Raw genomic sequence first — 20,834 nt, forward strand, 5'->3', positions numbered from 1 at the left:
CTTAAGTTATTGATTGTACATTTGTATACCAATTCAGGAAATGTTTTTGTCAAATTTGTAAAATAGAGCCAGCAGGGGGCGACAGCTGTCACGTTTCCTCGTTGCTATGGTTGCTGACGCCACGGAGGAAGAGGAGTGTTAAAATAACCAGAATAAGAATGAAAACGTCCGATTATAACTTTCAAAATAAAATCATTTCAACAAAACATAATTATGTTGCATTTTTTTTCTTCAGTAATGAACAGAAAGCAAAGCTCCAGCGACTTATTGCCAAAGATCTCATGCCACCAGATGCCTCTGAGCTCCAGTTAAGAGGGCACAAACTGCCAGTTACCTGTCTGGTCATCTTTTCTGCTGCTAAAGACTGCTCCATCATTAAATGGAAATGTATTCCAGCTTGTACATTCCCTGTAACTTCGTCAAGCAGTGGGTTCTGTATAAATTATACAAACAGAGGTTTCCATATGACAAACAATTCAATATATTTGCTCAACTTAACACAAATAAGTTTAACTCAAATTCTCAGTTACTCTATGAATCTTGCATTGAACAGACTATAAATCTTGCATTGAACAGAGTTAAACTGATGCACAAACACACAAACAATATTCCAGGTAAGCACTGGAATTGGCCATGAATCATATATACAAACACATAATATTCTCACATACTAATAAGGCACGGAATAATATATCAATAATCTAAAGATTAAGCAATACACCCAATACATTACTCACTTTAAACACACTCAAAAGAACAAAGGGAAGACAAGGCTGGACAGGTGGAAGAGCAAACAGAGCAATGGTTACTCCTTCTAGTTATGAGAGCTCAGAGACTCAGAGGCTGATTGAGCACACCTGTGTCTGGTTGACCTTATTACATCTTACTACCTGGATGACTGAAATGAATCCACTGACATATTTTTAGGAATGCTTTTTCTCTTTAGGTCTTCTAATAATAAGCAACAAGTGTTATGCTTTTATTTCGAAGGCGAAAATCTCTGAAGTTCCGGTCGCATTGTGGCGCACTTGATGCAGCAGCGCAGAGGAAGGAGCTGTTTTCTGACCATAATGTCCGCTCTCACTGATGAAGTTGAATTAATCAAGGAACATGAGGAAATGTGAGTTTAGCGTCTTTAATTTTGGCTACTTCTCATCAAATTCGATCGTTAACTGTCACTGTGGTTGAATGGATCCGTCTTCCTCCCAGGGATAGTCCACTGCGAGCCACGTCTCTCCTGTCACAACATAACTAGCTAGTGCCTTCTCTCACGAAGAGAACGGGGAGCCAAACTCTGGCAGTATAATGTTGCATTGCTTATCGGCATAGGTAACGTTACCGACGTGGTAGAACATAACGTAAGACCGTTTACCAATGATTGGGGTCCATTCTTGATTTCGGCGGGCACTCGATGCATCAAGCAACCCATACTTTTATTGTAATTTTAATTTTTACAACTTTTGGAATTGGTTCACACTGCTTACTGTAACGTTCCTGCTGTACGACTAAAGATTCCCAAAGGGTCCTCGGTGCATTTCTGTGTAGGATGAAAAACACGAACCAATTCTAAAAGTCAAAATTATATTGGATTATGTGCTGCTCGGTGTAGATTAGATGTATGCCGAATTAAAGAGTCGTTCATAACGATTCGTCAAAGATGTTAAGTAATCTTCTACCAGGTGTGCATGTTTGTCAATAAGCAAGGACACATTCAATTGCCAGATTTTTGAATGAAATTTGGTGTGCGGTACTCGAAATACAAGAGAACGGAACGTTTCGGGGCTCGCGCTACTTTTTTGACTTTGTCTGATCCTACTGTGTGTAACATTAGTTTAGAAAAGAGAGCAGAGCTCCTGAGGCAGATGGAGAGCCGAAGAGAACAGCTGAAGAGCCAGAGGAAGCAGCGGATAAAGGAGTCCCAGGCCGCCCGGGAGAGGAATGCCAGACTGCTGGAGGTAACGGCTGTTCTTATGCTGCTTTCAAGGTCTCCCCCTAAGCTCGTGAATTTAACTGTTTTAATCAGGGACAGATTTACACCTGGGTCGCCAGGTGAATGCAATTAACTAGCTGGTAGGATAGAAAATCATTAGCACTCAGGTTTGAGAACCACTGCAATAACATTTGCAATAAAATATTCAACAACGTTTATCTAATAGATCAATGAAAACATCAATTACATGGCTGATGCACATTTTCTCATTTGTTACAGATGCCATTTTGTTATTATTTTCAACCAAAAGCATTTCAATTCATGTGAAGTTGTATTTATGACTCCAAAGTAGGAGCTTACAAGGAGACATTGAAGGCAGCATTAGAAGCAATTTTTGAATTCAATTAACACACACATTAAGTTAGGTCATTCTTTCAAATTCCTCAGTCACCCATTCTTCAAAGTGGCATAACACTTGACATAGAGTTTAAAAGTGAAACTTTAGTAGATCTCTATGTCTTAGACTACATCTTCTGGGGAATATGACAAAAACAAAGAATTATCTTGTACATATGGACTTCTCTGGTGCATAGTTTTGATATTTACAGCTGTTTATGTATGCACACGAACAACTGTTTTTCAGTGTCATAAACCATGAAACTAACATATCAACATGGCATGTAACAAGGAAAGTTTGTGGAGTTCTGACGTTAAAACTCAAACATTCAGCGGCTCTCTTGTTCTAGCTTTGGGAGTTGTTCATGTTCATACTGTATACACAGAAACTGAGTGGTGTTCTACTTTCAAATCTGTTACCAATACATTACCTCTACAATACAGTACATCTGATGTATGTAGTGGACATGTATGGGCTGTTATGGTGTCAAAAGATTCTAGATACTGGATCCATCCTAGATAACAAAGCCAATAAACAGAGGACACATTTCAGGCTTCAACAAACTAACAAAAAGTTACCTCTTTTGCTGTCATAAAATCGTGATTCGTCTATTCAAGGCATAACTTAATAACACATTTGATTGAAGAAGTAATAAAGTGATTTGACGACACTGTAGGGCCAAGAGTCTCATAGCAAACGATGTGTAGGTGACACGATCTGCTCTCTGCCGCGACAGGATTTACAGAAGCTAGAAGAGCGTCTCAGAAAAAGACGGCTGCCCCACCCAGATGTCCTGGCACTGGAGGTAAGGAACATTCGGCTTCTCTGGGATAAAATAAAACTTGTGATTGTGAATGTACCTTGCATCACAAGATCTCCTCTCAGATCAATTTTGTTTTTAATCTTTCAACTTGATTGACTGAGTACTGCTGGTTTTCATTCTAGCTGTCTAACAGGGACTGATGTAGAAACAAATCTACCTGAATTAACCTACTCTCACATCGCAACAATCTTTTTCAGCTATCTCTCTTTTTTTTTAGCCTGGTTGTTATATATTTAGACATTATTAACTAACAGCTAATTCTCCATGATGGAGCCAGACCTGGCTGCACGGACGCAACTGCAAAGCCTCTGTCGTTTCTCTATTTTTAGACGAGGTACTGGGCGTCTGTGGAAGAGGCCATCCCAGCGTGGGAGCACTTCCTCCTCGGCAAGGGCCCCCACCCTACTGACGCCCCGGGCCAACCACCCAGGAGAGCCAAGCAGAGGTCCAGCCCGGCCCGAGACCAGGGCCTGCCTCCTCGCCCGAAGCCCAGGCCTGCTAACTAGCTCAGTGGGTGGTGGAGAACGTACGGTGATGCTGATGGTGCCACTGTAGACCTGGCCGTTCCAGTTCTAGATGTTGCCAAGGACAGATACCAAGAGGCGTCAATCTGCTAAACCCTAACCTAAGTAAAGTCCCTGCATCTACTATCACTTGCCACTAAAACGTCCAAACCTGTTTATATCCAATACATTTCTGGGGACAAATTGGAAAAGAAAAGTCTCTTTACCTCCTTGCTGTTTTTTAATGAGGACCAACGTTTTGGCACTAATGCCTTCGTCAGGGTGATTCTGAGTGGCTATGCAAGGTTATTTATAGGAGTCTAATCAGTAACAGGTGAAGCAAATCAATAGCAGTTCAATAGCAAGTCATCAAACTATCAGCTAAGGCTGTGGGCACAAGAGCATAAAACAATATCCTAATAATTTTGACTGTATGCTATATATGACAGTTTTTGCTTTAATGGTTTGTCCTGTATTATGATTGTTTTGTAACAATTAACCTTATATTGGTGAACTTGGACAGTGACACAGAACTGAATCAGGCAGGAACCAAAACATTTAGTAAAAGATATATCCATTATATTTTTCATCATTAGGCAATACAGAAGGTAAGTCTGCATATGTTTAAGCATTTCACAAAATTAAGAAGCGGAAAAATATAAAGTTTGAATGAATATTTGGTTGTTCACCCATAGGCCTATTATTGTATAGATACTTTTCACTACGTGTGTGCGTGTGTGTGTGTGTGTGTGTGTGTGTGTGTGTGGTGTATTGTAAACCACAAGAGGGAGCCAGTGTCATAGATTATGAAGAAAGAAAAGCTGTTCCATGAGAAATGCTGTATTTAAATCCTTGGGTCAGTAACTGTCCACACATACATTTATTTGTATTTATATATTTGCAAGCAGGTATTGTTGCTCATGATCGCTGGAAGAATCATGTTCATTTCAACGGTATACAAAAAACTCAGTATTGTAATAATATTACCACTATCTTTTATCATACTTCAGTTCACATTTTCAAGTGAATTGACTGTTGACTAATAAAATTCTCAAACTGTCTTTTTTGTTTTTCTGTCTCTGTCGTATAGCCTAACTTCTTTGCATAATTACGTTTATCACGCGTTCTTTTACAAATTTCTTTGGGCTGTTCTTTTTCAATTCTGCTCATTTCAAAAGCCTATTAGCTTGTTATTGTGTTCTGGCGTGCACTCGAACATGCTGTATATTTAATGCATTAGGGAGGTTAAAATTACTTATTGGCGTGTGTTTCTCAGGAATATGTCCACCCACTCTCTGTGCCCCGGCCCTAACAGACTTGTCCCGTCTCCTCGAGCGGCTGTGTCCGCTGAAATTGCTTTTGTATTGTCCCTTTTTCCAAGGATAGCCTGGGGTCAACCAGTTGCCATATGCTCATAATGCTCCATAGAAATGTGCATCCAGTGACCCATTCACATCTGCAGGTCCTGTAGGCCTTGCATAAAAACACTGCACAAGAAGAGGGGGGGTTGGGGGGGTTGATATAATTGGAGTGTTTTTGAGAGATTAAGGGATAAAAAGGTGACTTAAAGTGTTGCGCATAATGCCTTATAAAGCACATTACAGCTACATCAGAATATGATATAATGTATTTCTATGAGCAAGTACCAATTGAATTTTTTAAATTTAGAATTGAATGAATCTGAATTAGAATTTTTAAATACATTTTTTTCAATAGTTTGCATGAGGTTCAAGGCATTTTCAGTTACTTTCATTTCCCAACAGAAAGCAAAGGGCGGTGTTACTTTATGAAATTACCAGAGTACGACTGATATGGGTTTTGGAAGGCCAATAATGATATTTTAGACTGAAATCGCCGATAGCCGATATTCAATATCTAAAATTTGACTATTTTTATGCCAAAAATTCCTGTCAGGGTGGAAAGGCCTCTGAAACAGCATTTAAACCATCATGGGACACTATAACTCTCTATTGAAACCCAGACTAATGAAATTATTTTAGGGTTAGCACACCCCTGACCCCCAAATCACATAATTGAACAATGAAATTGATAAATAAAATGTGAAAAAAACATAAAATGTCATTTCAGGTTTTCCAGACTGTTTCTATGTAGCTGTGGTCAAGGAGAAACCTATATCTGAGGTGAACGACACTAACTGGACCATATACATACAATACATACATTTAATAAAAAGCCAATATTGTCCCAGCATTTTGGTCTACCCTTGGAAATTACTACATTGTGCTTCACAGTCATGTAAAGCAATTTAAAATGTGTTATAATGTATTATATCCTTTTCTGATATCAATAATTAAGCAGCCAAACTGCTTAAAGTGGTGTGTAAACTGCACTCTAAAGTCCTGGCCTCTGTTCTGTCAGCTGCTATTTGAAAATGGAGCCTATGCGGTGTGACTGCTTCCATTCATGGGGTTACGTTAGGGTCACAACACGTCCCGCATTTTCCTCAGCTGATATCATTTGAACTTCTGCTTGGATATACAGCGCTGGGACATGGGCCGCGGTGACAGTGGGAGTAATGAGAAGGTGGATGGGGTTCAGGCTGTAACGCGCAGGACCGAAGACATCTCGCTGCTTCCTAAACCACGCCGAGCCTTTCCACCTGCTTCCTGACCGTCAGGGCAGATAGGGATTCCCCCAACCAACCCCCCCCCCCACACACACACACCAAGTTGTACCTCCTCTCCCCGCACCAGAGAGATGGCATCCCCCCTCTGCTCTAGCCTAATTGTGGTGATCAAACCTGCGCCGGGCTGACGCGGAGTGGCGGCTTGACAAACGCAATCATCCGGACGGCCGTGGTTGAAGCGGCCGTGGTTGGCAGCTGCCCCGGCTCCTCAGCTGGGGCCCCCGCTGCCGGCCCCCGGGGTCAACTAGCCACCGGGCACCACTGACTGACTGTGGCTGGACCAGTCTGGACTGACAGGGGGGGCGAGGTAGTGGGAGGGTGTTGAAGTGGGGTACTGGTGGGCGAAGGAGCGGTACGGGGGGCAAGTGCTGTGAGGTCAAGGGCAGGGTTTCAAAGGGGTGTGTGAGGAGGAGGGGGGGTACTAGGGTGTGCGTGCAGTCACGGGTGAGAGGATGGGACGGGTGGGAGGTAGGGGTGGGGGGGGGGACGTGAGGTCGCAAATTATCTAAAAGGGGGTTGTGTGAAGAGCGCGATCTGGAACCCTTCCAAATGACTAGCCTTGCATTATGTACTCTAATGGCCGAGGCCCCCCGAGGTGGAGGAGCCAGAGTCGCCGGCGTTGTCAGTCACCAGACCCCTCGGTTCGCCCCGCCAGCTTCCTACAACAACAACGACGACCCCGCAGACGAGCTCCAACCCTCCTCCACATCTAGTGGCGCATGCATTTGGAGCGATAGCGTACGATTACGCAATGCGGCCCGGTTACTGAGAGCCCACTGAGAGCCTTGACAGATAATTGGCCGAGCCCAAAGCCCGGTAAATGGTTAACTGTCGACTCCAATTGATCGGATAATGGGTAATTGCATGGTGCATTTCATTCAGTGATATGCTCCGGGTGTAGTGGGGGCTGTTAAAGGGGAGGAAAAATAGAATGGAAAGAAGGAGAATGTTTTGACGCGCTGCGTTTTTTGTAGCCTGCTATTTCACTTTTTGGATCCGTCGCATTCGTTTGAACCTAGAGATCACAGATTCGTCGCCTATAAACTGCATCTGCATTTTAAATGACTGATTACACCATTTTAAAATTGTGCGTGTATTTTGGCGTTTTAGATTTGTTATCCCTCAGATTCAATTGCACAGTGGCTGCATTTCACCTTTCACAAATCAAAACTGGACCGTTGAACTCATGCCTGGTGGCGCTGTTTGAGGCTTCCCTCCGACCCAGCGCGCAGTCGTAAAATCCCGCGTCTCTGCTTTGATCATGCCGTGTCACCTCTACTTAAGTGCCTGGGCTGCCAGCTCTTTGTCTTTGCCTTCGCAGAGGCCTCCTCTGTTGTCATGTTGTCTCACATTAAATAGAAGGCTTCACGTTGTACACTAAAAGGAAGCAACACTGGCCTTAAGGTAGCTTTGCGCCGCTCCCCCGTCGACCGCACAGGCTTAAGTATAACATTTCCTCTTTAATGGTCCCGGGGTTTGCTTGTGTCAATATAATCACATACCTCAGTGCACTTCACTGGGCTCTCCTATAGCGCCCTTCCCAAAGAAATGCTTTTGGCGCTACACCTTTTGAAATTTAGTGCACTTAAACAGAAACGGCTTTCGGAGTTAATGTGAAAATTCTTGCCAAGCCCGGATTTAATATAGTAGGTGCACCGCGCTTAGAGGAAGCCCAGTGGGGGCTTTGTGCTTGCTGAATTACACTTCAGTCACTGTATTGATTGTGCTTCCACGGATGTCTTTTTCTCCCCTCGCATGGTAAGTCAGAATGTGCGGCGCTTATTCATATCGACTGGCTGATTAAGTGGGCAACTGCAAGGATGCGTATGATTCTTGTGTCTGTACACTTGCGCCTTTTGTTGCTATCGATTCCTCCGCGGCAAGAATCCGCACACAGCACCTGTGTGTTGTGTTTGATTCTTAATCAAGTCCTTGATCACACATCAATCAGTGTACCATCACAGAAGCTGTTCAAATCAAACATTTGAATCGGTTTCTTGCTTAAGAAAAGCACTCAATCCTTACTGGTAATCACTCTATTCTGTTTAGTGTTTTCTGCTGCACATGCACTGTAAAAACTTGTAGTGACACAAACTGATCTTAAATCAGTAACTCGGTGTCGACTTCATGAGCTGACAGAACATCTTACCAAGCGTTCACTAAACTGATCATATGAAAGTTGAGTAAGAAACATCGTCAGCATATTAGTATACTTCCCAGCATGCATTGCATTTGAGTTACCTCTCTGGAAACCCTTCCTTCTTGTTTGAATAAACTTCTTAAGTGTATTTCTGCTAAAAATTTAAATAATGATAACCATGATGACAATTAGTATCCCGTTCAATCCCTACCTACTAAAAACTTCCTCATTAAAGAATAAATTAGACTGGAATGCAGCTCATCAATTAGTGGATTCAATTGATAAACATTTGTCAGCATGATTGGACATTTTGTGAGCTGGAAATTCTAAGGTTCTGACTTTTTTTAAATTATTATTATCCACATATTCATGATCTTTGAATGTCACTTTATGCTTGTGTGGTGTTATTTTTAAGAACCTTTTGGGGTTAAATATTTAAAAAGATAGAAAGTACATAACAGTTTTGCTAGCTGGGGTATCAAATCTTTGATGCTCAATATCTCAGAACTGCACTCCACCGAGTTACATGAACTTATCGTCTTCAGTTTATTCAGTGCGTTTTACTGCATTAGAACAACTAATGAGCCTTCCACCTAACAATTCAGTGCAATCTCTGTCTGCTCCAATTTCAAGACAAGAAACTTATATCTTTAAGTTGCAGCGCCTTAATAATTTAAAATCCAGTGAATGCTGATTGTTTAGTGATCCCAGCGTCTAGCAGCTTGTAGGGTTTCATTCATTCTAAGGTGGTCTAATTGTGTGAGCTTGCAGAGTGGTACATCATTAACACTGTGGCCTAAGCAAAGCAGAAGTGGACGTTTCCCAGCAGGGCCAAGTCGGGTCAAAAGGATTAGCAGTGGCACCGGACATCCCCAAATCAACTGATCCTCCCCAACAATGAGACACTGGTTTAATACCACTAGAAAAGGGCTCAACGCAGCTAGGCTATGATGGAGAAAATGACTCAACTCATTGGTTTGGAGACCGAGTACCAAATTAATTCACTTGTAATTTGTTGGGCAAATAATTATATCCATTTGCTTGTGAATGCTGTTGCACCATGTGTTTATTTGGTCATATGTCCAAAGATGTGGGCATCTTTGTGTTTTTTTACATGACAATTAGGGTTAGACTGATATATGGGGCCAATGTTGTTGTTCTATTAAAAGTTGGATATGGTCCAGTCAGTGTCATCCACCTCTGATATGATTGATATGCAGTTTGATTACATATTTATTGAGTATGCATACACTAATATAGATAGTTTTAGTGTCCCATGATGGTCTGCATGCTGTTTCAGAGGCTTTTCCACCCTGACGAGAATAAAATTCTCAGGGCAACACTGAATACTTGCAAGTTTTGGCATGATCATGGTCAAATAGAATCCAGAAATATTGCTGGCCTTCGGTCAAACCTTATATGACATTTACTTATGTGGTGGGGGTGGGGGTCAAGGTCTCTAGATCGGTCTCCTCCTCCACCTCCACTTTCCTCTCCGTCAAGACATGGAGGGTATAGGAGAGCAGGCGACAGAGTTTCCCCTCGGCCCCTCGCCCTTGAGCTGCAGGCCGACGGACGGACGGAGGGAGGGATGGATGGATGGATGGAGGTCAGAGAGCGGAGGCTGACAGCAGATCAGTGATGAGAGATCCCTCCCTGCTCGGTTCCCAGCAGCGGCCCACGCAGCGCCCACCACTCCCCTCCCAGCCACAAAGCACCTTCTCCCAGCCAACGTGCCCTTGACATGCCAAGGCACATCCCAGGGACGAGCTGCTCCGTGTGTCTTGAAGACAGTCTGATTAGGGTTTTGGGTGAAAAAAAAAAAACCTCGGGTTGACTTTGTAAAAGGGTCTCAATTAGGTGAGCTGAATGCCACGGCTGCTCCATTTGAATATCTATGTGTGCCTGCTTTTTGAGTGGCTCATTTCCATGCATGGCAGCCCAGATTCCTCAGTGCTTAGCCTGCATGCAGCCCATTCAGTGCTTCTGGTATGTTTTTAAAACATAGCATGTCAATGGCATTGCTTTCCTCAACAAACACGGAGACAGTCGGCCGCATGGCGTGGTGCTCTCTTGTCTGTTTGACTAATAATTCTCGATGAGACAGGCAACATTACTTCATTTTCTGCTTTTGAACAACATTTTTGAACATTTCAAAACTCCATTCTGGCCGATTCCGTCCTTTCAGCCGCATCTCTTTTAACCAGGAATGGAGCCAAAGAGTTGAAGTGAAGCCGCTGCTCATTAACCCCTTAGTATTTCACAATGCATCCTGAAGGCTCATTGTGCCAAGGGCCAATGCTTCCTTAACGAGGGTCCGTGGGGGGGGGCGTAGGTTCACCCTGCGCTTCTCCAGCAGCGACAGAAATTGCGTTCTTCCCCCCACCACCACCACACCCCGCGACAAAAGAAAAATGCTAGTGCGGGACACTTTAATTGGAATTTCATGTGGGCTAAACTGAGGCGAAACTGATGTAAGTTAACATTTGGTAGACTTAATTGGTCCTTTTCTCTCCCTCCTCCTCGATTGGCACTTACGAGATGCTGGAGCTTCCCGCTAATCTCCCATTTATAATCAATTGAATTGGCCAGACAAAAGTCCGCCTGTTTCTTTTCTTCCTGTCTCAAACGAGCCCCTTTGTGGCCCGTAAATTGCACCAGTCCCCGGTGATCCCGGCGGCGGAGATGTCCTCGGTTGTTGACAGCTGATTAGCGCGCTCCCGCTCCTCCCGGTATAATCTCCTCCGCGGGCGCGCCTTAATTAAAGCTCCCTTCGTCAATTAAGATGTTTGTGGATGCCGAAGTGGTTGCTCAGATGTGGGAGAGGTGCAGAAAAGTGCAGAGAAAAGGGCAACCTGCTGCCTTTAGGTTGTTTACTGGCCCGACATTGTTGTTTTGTCCTACAGCCTTTAGGCACGGCCTCATGTGTCGCAGTCAGATGTGGTTTTCACCACGAGCACACACACACACACACACACACACACAGACAGACAGACACACACACATTGCTTTGAATGAAACTGAAACCCGCTACTTGTGCAACTATTGGTGTAGCCTAGATCTTTGCCCCTCCCTAAAATGTGGATAAATGATACTGAAATTCAATGTAGATTGAGTTGTAACTTCGCGCGCGCACACTCGCGCGCTCACACACACACACACACACACACAGAGAGAGAGAGACACGCAGAGACAGAGCCTCGTGCAGATTTTTAGTTGTAGCTGATGTATGGGAATGTGTGATGATGGTTTATAATAATGATGATTTTTTACTTGGTCAAGGCTTTATAACAAAGTTATAATTTTAATTACCAGTATCACCATGAAAACTGAGATGTCTATTTTCACTGCAACCTAGGCTACCTGGTATTTTAAAAATAAATAAATAAATAGAAAACCCAACTTCGTCTAGCTGGCACAATCCTTTAGCCCTTTAGTAGGGGAGAGCGGGGCTAGTTGTCACATGGGTAAGTTGTCTCAGTGGCTTTATTTCTGAAACTAAACATTTTAAAGCCAAAGTCCAATTACACAAATTTTGAATTTCTTAATAAGAGGTTACCTATGTTGAATACATCAGTCTAACTCAAAACACTCTAACATAAGAACAAATTTGATACCTGAAAAATAATGAAAATCTTAGTGTTTTTCTTTTTTTCTTTTATATTATACATTATACATTGTGACACAAAGCAAGGGTCAGCTATAACCTTATAATAAATCTGAATGGTTTAGTGAAGCTCTGTGCTCAGGGAAGGGACCTTTGTCAGGAATGGTTGGGGCATGTTGTCACATTGATTTCGGGGCATGTTGTCATAACTATCCAAATAGTAATGAGAGTTTGGTTAGAAATATCTTCATGTTCACATTTTGGTACTTGAACCCACAAACCTTTGGCTTGTACCACAGATTTTATAGGCAGATTACTATTATTACTGTTTTGACTAAGCGACTAAGAAGCCATTTTACATAATAAAACATCAAATTATGTATATATTACATGTAGCCTACATTCATATATCATACTGTTAGAAATTGTATCAGAATTTGTGTTTGAGCATCCTAGGATAGGTGAGGGAGGGACGGGTTATTACCTGGTGTGTGGTGGGTGTCGATTTCTGAGATGAAGCATGCCGTTTTCAATATAAGAGTATGATTTTCATGTTATTATAATATTTATACTTCAAAGGAAATGGAATTGAGTGCACAAACACAGCACACTTGTCTATGTGACAACATGCCCTGATGTGGGGTAAGCTCTCACAAGTTGTCAAGTGGTATTTCATCAATAATAACTTTTGCTTCCAGTAAATTATTCAAAATGTAAAAATGCCATTATTTAGAGAAGACCTTGATCTAGCTATAAAAATATATATTGTATCTCAGTAGTAAGACAGCGCTGAGAAATACACCAGTGAGTAAAAAGTGTGACAACATGCCCCGGTCTCCCCTAGGCCAGGCTACAGACCATTTCCTTCAAATTTCTATCTCTCTTTTTTGTGTAGTCTGCCCACGTTTGAATGGCGGAGAGTGATGAAATAGGTGAGCAGGGCATTCATCTGGCAATATTAGTCCTGCCAGGCTTCCCGAGGCCCGGCTGCTGCGGCTGAGCGCTAATTGGCTGGTAATAGAAAGAGCGACATTTGGGAGCACGGATCCGTCTCTCATCAGAATGTGTGCAGGGATAATATTGTTCCAGGAGCCGTGTGGAGAATAACTTGCAGTCGATTAAAGCAGGCCAGATGAGGAGCTGCGGCCCAAGTGCTCCATTATCTCCTATTCTGATGAACGGAGGCCGGATGCGTCCAGAAACCCCCTACACCCGCCCCACCCCCCCGGGGCCGTTTAGCTCATTAATGTAATTCGCTTTCAAGGGCCCATGTTATCTCTGATCATTTGTGCCATTACGCAGAAGTCAAGTGTAATGCTGCATTATTAGGATCGTGTCTGTCAATAAATGGTGAAGCAAAAGTGGCTGCAGAACATACAGTAGAGCCAGACTGGGTCTACTGTGGTTTTACTAACACTTCACACTGAAAGAAAAAGAAAGAAAAGTTGCCCAGGCTGATGCTTCCACAGTAATAACTACAACATATGAAATCTTGGAGATGGGCTTCATTTTGACAGTGAGACACATTTGAAGCCCTAACAGATCCTGTTCTGCAGATTCATCTCAGCTCACATTTTAAATAGCCTATTTATGTGCGTTTATGCTATAACCTAATAGAAACAATTGATTAAAATTAATAAATAAATAAACAATATTATGCTCATATGTCATTTCGGAGGCCCAAAGTCGTCAAAGATGCATGAAACGCAGCAGAGGAGCTCATTCGGCTAAATTACACACCTAACACATTGGTTGAATTATTGCTAAATTAATCAATACAAGTTTTCATCAACAGCATCATATTATGGGTATTCAGTTTTTATTTTCAAATGCGTTCAAAAAATGGAAACAACCTCGTCCAAACATTCAGTTTTCAGTATAAGTTATAACTTATTTATTCACATTAACAATTTCTGTGAAATACACGACATGAAAATGCGCCCCCTCCCCTCACAAAAAAAAGTGTAACATTTTAAATAACATTTTATTTCCATAGCCTATTATTTACAATTCCATTTTCACACATCATGGAGATAGATTGTTTATTTCTCCCCGGTAGGTTATAGTAGCCTAGTCGCATGCTTGTTTAAAGGCAATATTTTTTTTAACTGGCAATGCAGGGAGGATGTCGCCTATACTACCCCTAACGAAAAATCACCATAATATTCCTATAATATTCCTTATAGGAATTTATAGTTGTAGTATGTTTGTGGTACCAGATATTGAGTTTATAGTGACCTTATTGTACCTACTGTTTATCTCCTATGGTATCACTATAAGATTCCTATAATATTCCTATAGGGACTTACTATAGTTGTTTTTCGTGAGGGATTGTGTCCAATTTCAGTGGACAATTCTCACCTTGTTTTTGGACCAATATATGTTTAAAAAAAAAACTGTTCACTTGGCTCCAAAACGAGGTGGAAAATCACCCAGTCTTTTTTTTTGCAGCCCCCATGGTCCAAGTGGGATGGGGCTTGTAACCCCCCACCCCCCTCAAGAAAAAAAAAACACCTCCAAAGGCCTGGAAAAAAAAACAAAAAAAACAGACGATGTGGCTCAACTCTGCAGGTCTCTGGAGGCCTCGGTGGCCGCGGACGAGACGCTGTCGTGCAGCTTCCTGATGTGCTTCTTCAGGTCGAAGTTGCGGCAGAAGCCCTTGCCGCACGTCCCGCAGGTGAAGGGCTTCTTGTCGTTGTGCGTGTGCATGTGGAAGGTCAGGTTGTAGATCTGGTGGAAGGCCTTGTTGCAGATGGAGCACTTGTACTGCTTCTCCCCGCTGTGCGTCAGCTTGTGGTTCTTGTAGTTCCCTGATAGGAGGGAAGCATCGATAAAAGCATGAGAGGAAGGATAGATATCACGTGAACATAGCATGGGCTTTATTGTGCCATGAGTGAGGATAATATAGCATAACATAAATCTTGTCAATGTAAATGAGTGGAAATAAGAGAAGATATCACTGGATACCATATCACATAATATAACATCATAATTTGTCAGCATCTGTAGAAATAAAAATTTGCATGAAAACAAACAGCAGCTTAAATTCATATATCATAAAATTAAATACACACATGCTTGTAGGAGAAGAAAAAACACATCTTCCCTCATAGACAACATGAGTCTGCAGAAATAAATACATAGCAAGGCATTTTAATTTGTACTGAATCCAAAAAAAATCCTAAATTTTCTTGAAACAAGTGAAATAATCTTGGGCTATAGCTGAGATTATTTCACTTGTTTCCAATGCAGTTTGACTTTTTTCAGGCAGAATACCAGAATCGTTCTGCTAGTATCAAGAAAATGACATTTCATTCAAGAAAACTACATTGGAATCGAGTGAAAGAATCTCACCCCATTGGCAGAAAAAAATGTAAGATTGAATAAAATATGAAAATATGGACTTTGTTTTTTTTTTGCAGAGAAGAGGTGGAAAGCATGACACTGTGCTGTGTTGTGTGAAGTGGGGGGGGGGGGGGGGAGCATCTTATAAGAAAGTGAACATAAAAGAGACCTCCTATTTTTTTATTTTTTTTTTGTCCACCAAGGTCAGAGGTTCACGGCGAAGTTATCGTCGTAACCCCCCCCCCCCCCCCCCCCGAAAAAAAATCCCTCCGCTCCTCCGCGCTCCTGCCCCAGCCTTCATTAATCAGAGTTTTGTGTGTCGAAGTCAAGAAGTTGTCAAACTTGGTCAGAATCACACGCAGCAACAGCTCAAAAAAAACTCTGATTCCCAACTCCGCCGAGGTCTGCCCGCTGACCCGGAGCGAATCCTGCCGTCTTGCGGGGAGAATTAGTGAGTGTAAAGTGACATGTCCTATTTCCATTGGTCGCTTCAAGCTCATCGGCGGGCCCGCAATTATTTTCTCTTTCACTACTGTCATAGATAACATAGAGCAACGGCATATGTTTATTATAGTGGCTGCTGAATCCCAAACTCTGAGGATTCCTTCATAGGAGGAAAATGGCATTGTAGGGAATTTGTCTTGCATCCAGTCTGTAAAACTCCACAGTTACATGAGAGTGTCCCTTGCCATTTAATGTGTTTATTATCATGGGTTTCAGTGGAGAGTTTTAGTGTCCCATGATGGTCTAAATGCTGTTTCAGACGCTTTTCCACCCTGATATGAATACAATTCTGGAGGAAACGCTGAACTAAGAGACTAAGCTTTGCACGGTTGCAGCCAAAAACAGAAAATAATATATATAGAGTAAAAGCAGTCGCCATCCAAAGAAATTCCCTGCACATTTTTTGCCAAATAGCAGCAGTAATCTGCTCTACCCAATGGAATGAATACACATATTGAGCAAGGTTATATGTCATTCAGTAGGCCTGCAACAATTTACATTTTCCATTTCATCAGTCCCAAGTGCGCCTTATAATAACAATATCCAAGAAACAGCAATGTCGCATGCTCCAAAATATTAGCTTATTTAATAGCCATAAAGCGGAAAAACCTATAGTAATCCTATAGTGAATTTTAGAAGGATACTATAGAACTATCACAACAAAACTATAGGCTTAACTAGGCCTATAGGCTACATAAAATGAGATTTAAAAAGACCTTTATAGTCACTATAAGCACCACAGACACACTATAAATCCGTATAGTAATATTATAGGAATATTAGAGTGATATCATAGGAGACTGAAGTGCAATAAGGTCACTAGAAACTCACTATTGAATAACACAGACACACTATAAGTCCCTATAGGAATATTATAGGAATATTATAGCGATACCATAGGAGATTGAAAATACCATGAAGTGCGACAAGCTCACTATAAACTCACCACAGACACATTATATGCCCCTATAGGAATATTCTATGAATATTAGCGATTTTTAAATGTTTTTCGTTAGGAAGCCAACGGCAAGGCCAAAGAAGAATTCAACAGATAACTGGCAAATGAAAAAAAAAAACCTTTCAACCTCCAAAACAAGCATCATTCCCAGCATGTACTATTAGGCCTACAGTTGTCATGATGGTGACATACCTTTCTGGTGGAAGCCTTTCCCACAGAATTCACAGACGAAAGGTTTGTAGCCGGCGTGGATCCGTATGTGAGTGTTTAGCGTCGAGCTCCTGTTGAACGCCTTGCCGCACTGGTTGCATTTATGGGGTTTTTCCTTGCGTAAAGAAAAAAAAACCAACGAGTTTATTCCACCAAAAAGAAAAAAGCACACGTCTAGGAATGTTGTCGATGCTGGTGTGTGTGTGTGTGTGTGTGTGTGTGTGTGTGTGTGTGTGTGTGTGTGCGTGTGTGTGTGTGTGTGTGTGTGCGTGTGCGTGTGTCATGTCTCACCTGCGTGTGGATGATTTTGTGTCTGCAAAGCGTGCTAGCCTGCCGGAATCCTTTCCCGCACACTTTACACACGAAGGGCCTGGCCCCGGTGTGCACCGGCATGTGTCTGGTCAGATTGTAATGGGCGTTGAAAACCTGCGGAAAATAACACCCCCCCCAAAAAAATATGAATAATAATAACAATAATAATAATTGCCAGAGGCTTTACGGTGAAAAGTTGTTTCACTCAGAAGTCAGCGTGCGTAAAGCTGATCCAATTTGGATAATAGATATTTAATCTGGAGACTGATATTTCCTCTATTTTTTTTTCTTTTTGGAAATTTTCGTTTCAATGAACTTCCAGGTAGAGCTCCACATTGTTATTTAAAATATTTCTCTGCATATTTTTTTGTTTTTTGCGTTGTTGGCCTTTCTTCCTCAGTTTGTCTTATCAAATCCCACTGAAATTACGCGCAAGAAACTGGACACAAATGCTTATGTCGTGCCATTGTGCGCAAAAACACACTTTACGCAAAGCCTCGTAATAGCGCACAGACTCACACAAGCACAGAAGACGTGTTGTTTTTATAAGCCTACCTTTCCACACACTTCACACGTGAAGTTTTTGGGCTTCCCGTCTGCCGCGCTGCTGCTGTTGTTGAGCTTGCTGTGCGCTTTGACGCCGTTTTTCTCCGAGCTCAGGCCGTGGTTCTCCTTCACGATCTGGTCCAGCTGGCCGGGCAGATGCTCCTTGTGCGGGTACTGAGGGGTGGGCAGCTTGTCGGCGCCCACCCCGGCCAGTTTGGCATTCTCCAGCAGTAAGAGTCTGTGGTGAGCCGACAGGGAGGCCTGGGCCTGCGGGCTGGAGAACCAGTGTCCGGCCAGCAGCTCCGACTGCTGGTACGCAGAGTCCAGGTAGTTGAGATAGTACAGGGAGCCGCCGGTGGGCACGGCCACGGCCTGGTGGATCACCTGCGGTTTCACCACCCTGCTCCCCGGCAGCAGCGGCTGCTTCAAGCCCGGCTCCGCTTTGCCGCACACGCCGCAGTTCCCTTTGCACGGCGCGGCCGCAGAGCCGCAAAACGTCCCTCGGAAACTGGCTCTCCACAGCTCGGAGTAGTTCATCAGCGCCTTGGCTTGCAGGTCGTAGCTGAAGGGCTGCAGGGGGATCATGCAGGGGATCGGGGAGCAGAGACCCAGCAGCTTCTTCCCCTCCGACCCGTCCGCTCCCCGCCGCACGTCCGGGCTCCCCTTCGGCTCCGAGCTTTTGGACATGATCCGGTCTATGGAGAAGGCCAGGGTCTTTGGAGCCGCGGACGGCCCGGTCCTACCGCAGGACATCACCGTCTCCAGAGGGGCAGAACTTGCCATTTGTTGTTGTTGTTGTTGTTGTTGTTTTTAGTTTTTTTTTCAGCAGAGCGAACTTGGTGTGAGCAGCTCTGGAGACCGACCCGCTCCAGCCGCCCCGTCCTCGTTGCCTGAGCTTCCAGCAGAAAAGACAGGAGGACACATCAGTTTAATAAGCACCTTGCTGTCACAGTGTCACGCATTTGCATTCAAATGGCCATCCCCCCTGCAACAATAGCATCCAGGGGTGATGGATTAATGCTCATTAACTAGTGCACACAGAATTAACAGGACATTACAGAGCTCGTTAGGGAGAAGAAGAACAAGAAGACGAAGAAGAAGAAGAAGAAGAAGAAAAAAAAGACAAAAAATGTTGGTTCCTGTTCAGAGCCCCTGGAGAATGTGAGAGCGAAACTTGAGTCAGTGTTGAAGTTTACCTCTTAGTGGTCAGACGGCTCTGGAGAAACCAGCCGACTGCTCTCTGTCACATGTTGGCAGCGACCGCCCTCCTCAGTGCGGATCACTGTCTCCTGACATCAGCGGGGACCCGAACTCTTAACTGGGTGACAGGGAGGCGCCGTCACCAACCTGCGCACCCTCACATATATACTGTATATGTGTGTATATGGATTTATTTATAAGAGGGGGGTGGCCGAGCGGTGTCGGGGGAGGCTCTGGCATTATTATTGTTATTATTATCGCTATTATTATTAGTATTATTATTGTTGTTATTATTAGTATTGTTATTATTATTAGTAGTATTGTTATTATTATTTAATTACCCGTCGTGATTTCATTAATCATAATAATAGCCTAATAACAATAGCAATAAAGTTATTTTTCTATTATTATTATTATTATTATTATTATTATTATTATAAGCAGCTATTGGAAGAGCTGTAAGCTAAAACAAATCAGTAAATTTAGCCTGTCTATGCGCTTTCATTTTTTCTTTTTTTTTAACAAGTTTAATTTGGCTAACAACACAATGATCTTGGGGTTTTTTTTCGGTTTGGGCAAGACTCAATTTTCAATTGAAAGTTGCTAATCCTCGGAGATGGGATCGCTTTTTTTCCATGCGGGCTTATATACTTACTATTTTTATAAATCGAGAACGTCCAATTTCCACCTGTTTAAGAGCAGAGCCTCCCTTGGATCCTATTAAACGTTGTTCCTCTTTCGCCTATTCACAAGAAGCAATTTTCCAGAGGGATTCAAGGCTCAGCTCAGCGCAGGAAAAAAAAAAAAAAAAAAAAAAAACACAAGCTCTTTCACTTTTAGCCACTAAAGCACTGCGTGAACCTGGTTTTGTGTGTTTTTTTTCTGAAATAGAGGGACGGATTAAAGGGGGAAGAAAAAGAAAAGACTTAGCTTGGCCAGAGGTATATAAGGACAAATGAAAAGAGAGCCCTTTCTAAAGAGGCATACAAGAAGTTTGCTGGAATCCACAGTGTTGTGTGTGCGTTACAATGACCGGGCAGCCTCTCCTCTCTTTTCCACAAGGGCCATCTTGAATTCATGTGTTTGCAGACCATTTTACCTGGGGACTCTATCAAATTATGAGGAGAAAAGGGGGTCTAAATGCAGGGGGAACTTTACAAGTTCACCCACACAACAACAAGGCGACTTCATTTGTCTTCAAACCAGTGTATGCATAGTGGGTAAATAAACAGGAGGGTAAACTATGGCTTGCAGTTGCTGAGCATTGCAAGGCATCACACCAATTGGACAAAACAACAATTATATTTTCAGAAAAGCATTAATTTATGCTCTCCCTCCCTTAAAAGACACTATCTTCATAAAACTTACATCGGTTTGATATACTTACTATGATGTATATTCTGAATTTATGCCATATGACTAAAAGATGGATACATTTTGAGTTTAGGGGTTTTTCCTCCTTGAATACGAAGTAAGTCATCCCCTTTTCTTTGCTCTTTATTATTATTGAGGATATACACTACCAGTCAAAAGTTTGGACACACATTTTTCTTTATTTTTAGTTTTTTTTTTCTCCACATTTTAGAATAACAGTAAAGACATCAAAACTATGAAATAACACAAATGTAATTATGCAGCGACCAAAAAAGTGTTAAACAAATCAAAACTATCTTATATTTTAGATTCTTTAAAGTAGCCGCCCTTTGCCTTGA

At 42.5% G+C, this 20,834-nt stretch overlaps 2 protein-coding genes across 2 annotated transcripts; one reads left to right on the top strand and one right to left on the bottom strand.

The window, feature by feature from the left end:
• The first annotated feature begins 1,024 nt into the window (after positions 1-1,024).
• On the top strand, positions 1,025-4,637 carry cep15 (centrosomal protein 15). Its single transcript, XM_071914575.2, has 4 exons — positions 1,025-1,120; positions 1,832-1,955; positions 3,064-3,132; positions 3,480-4,637. The coding sequence occupies exons 1-4, from the start codon at positions 1,032-1,034 to the stop codon at positions 3,654-3,656; spliced, it is 459 nt and encodes a 152-aa protein (XP_071770676.1). The 5' UTR covers positions 1,025-1,031; the 3' UTR covers positions 3,657-4,637.
• Positions 4,638-14,606: 9,969 nt separating this feature from the next.
• On the bottom strand, positions 14,607-18,705 carry fezf2 (FEZ family zinc finger 2). Its single transcript, XM_071914578.1, has 4 exons — positions 17,932-18,705; positions 17,356-17,490; positions 17,047-17,179; positions 14,607-14,857 (listed from the first exon to the last, which is right to left on the bottom strand). The coding sequence occupies exons 1-4, from the start codon at positions 18,703-18,705 to the stop codon at positions 14,607-14,609; spliced, it is 1,293 nt and encodes a 430-aa protein (XP_071770679.1).
• Positions 18,706-20,834: the final 2,129 nt, after the last annotated feature.

This window comes from Centroberyx gerrardi, chromosome 5 (genome assembly GCF_048128805.1).
Source record: "Centroberyx gerrardi isolate f3 chromosome 5, fCenGer3.hap1.cur.20231027, whole genome shotgun sequence".
In the NCBI taxonomy this organism is placed as follows: Eukaryota; Metazoa; Chordata; class Actinopteri; order Beryciformes; family Berycidae; genus Centroberyx; species Centroberyx gerrardi.

Coding starts and splice junctions, on each gene's coding strand:
- cep15 (XM_071914575.2), top strand. CDS start 1,032: ATGCAGCAGCGCAGAGGAAGGAGCTGTTTTCTGACCATAATGTCCGCT. Junction 1,121..1,831: donor ATCAAGGAACATGAGGAAAT/GTGAGTTTAGCG, acceptor GTGTAACATTAG/TTTAGAAAAGAGAGCAGAGC. Junction 3,133..3,479: donor CAGATGTCCTGGCACTGGAG/GTAAGGAACATT, acceptor CTCTATTTTTAG/ACGAGGTACTGGGCGTCTGT.
- fezf2 (XM_071914578.1), bottom strand. CDS start 18,705: ATGGCAAGTTCTGCCCCTCTGGAGACGGTGATGTCCTGCGGTAGGACC. Junction 17,180..17,355: donor ACAAAATCATCCACACGCAG/GTGAGACATGAC, acceptor TCTTTACGCAAG/GAAAAACCCCATAAATGCAA. Junction 14,858..17,046: donor GAAAGGCTTCCACCAGAAAG/GTATGTCACCAT, acceptor CCCTCCTATCAG/GGAACTACAAGAACCACAAG.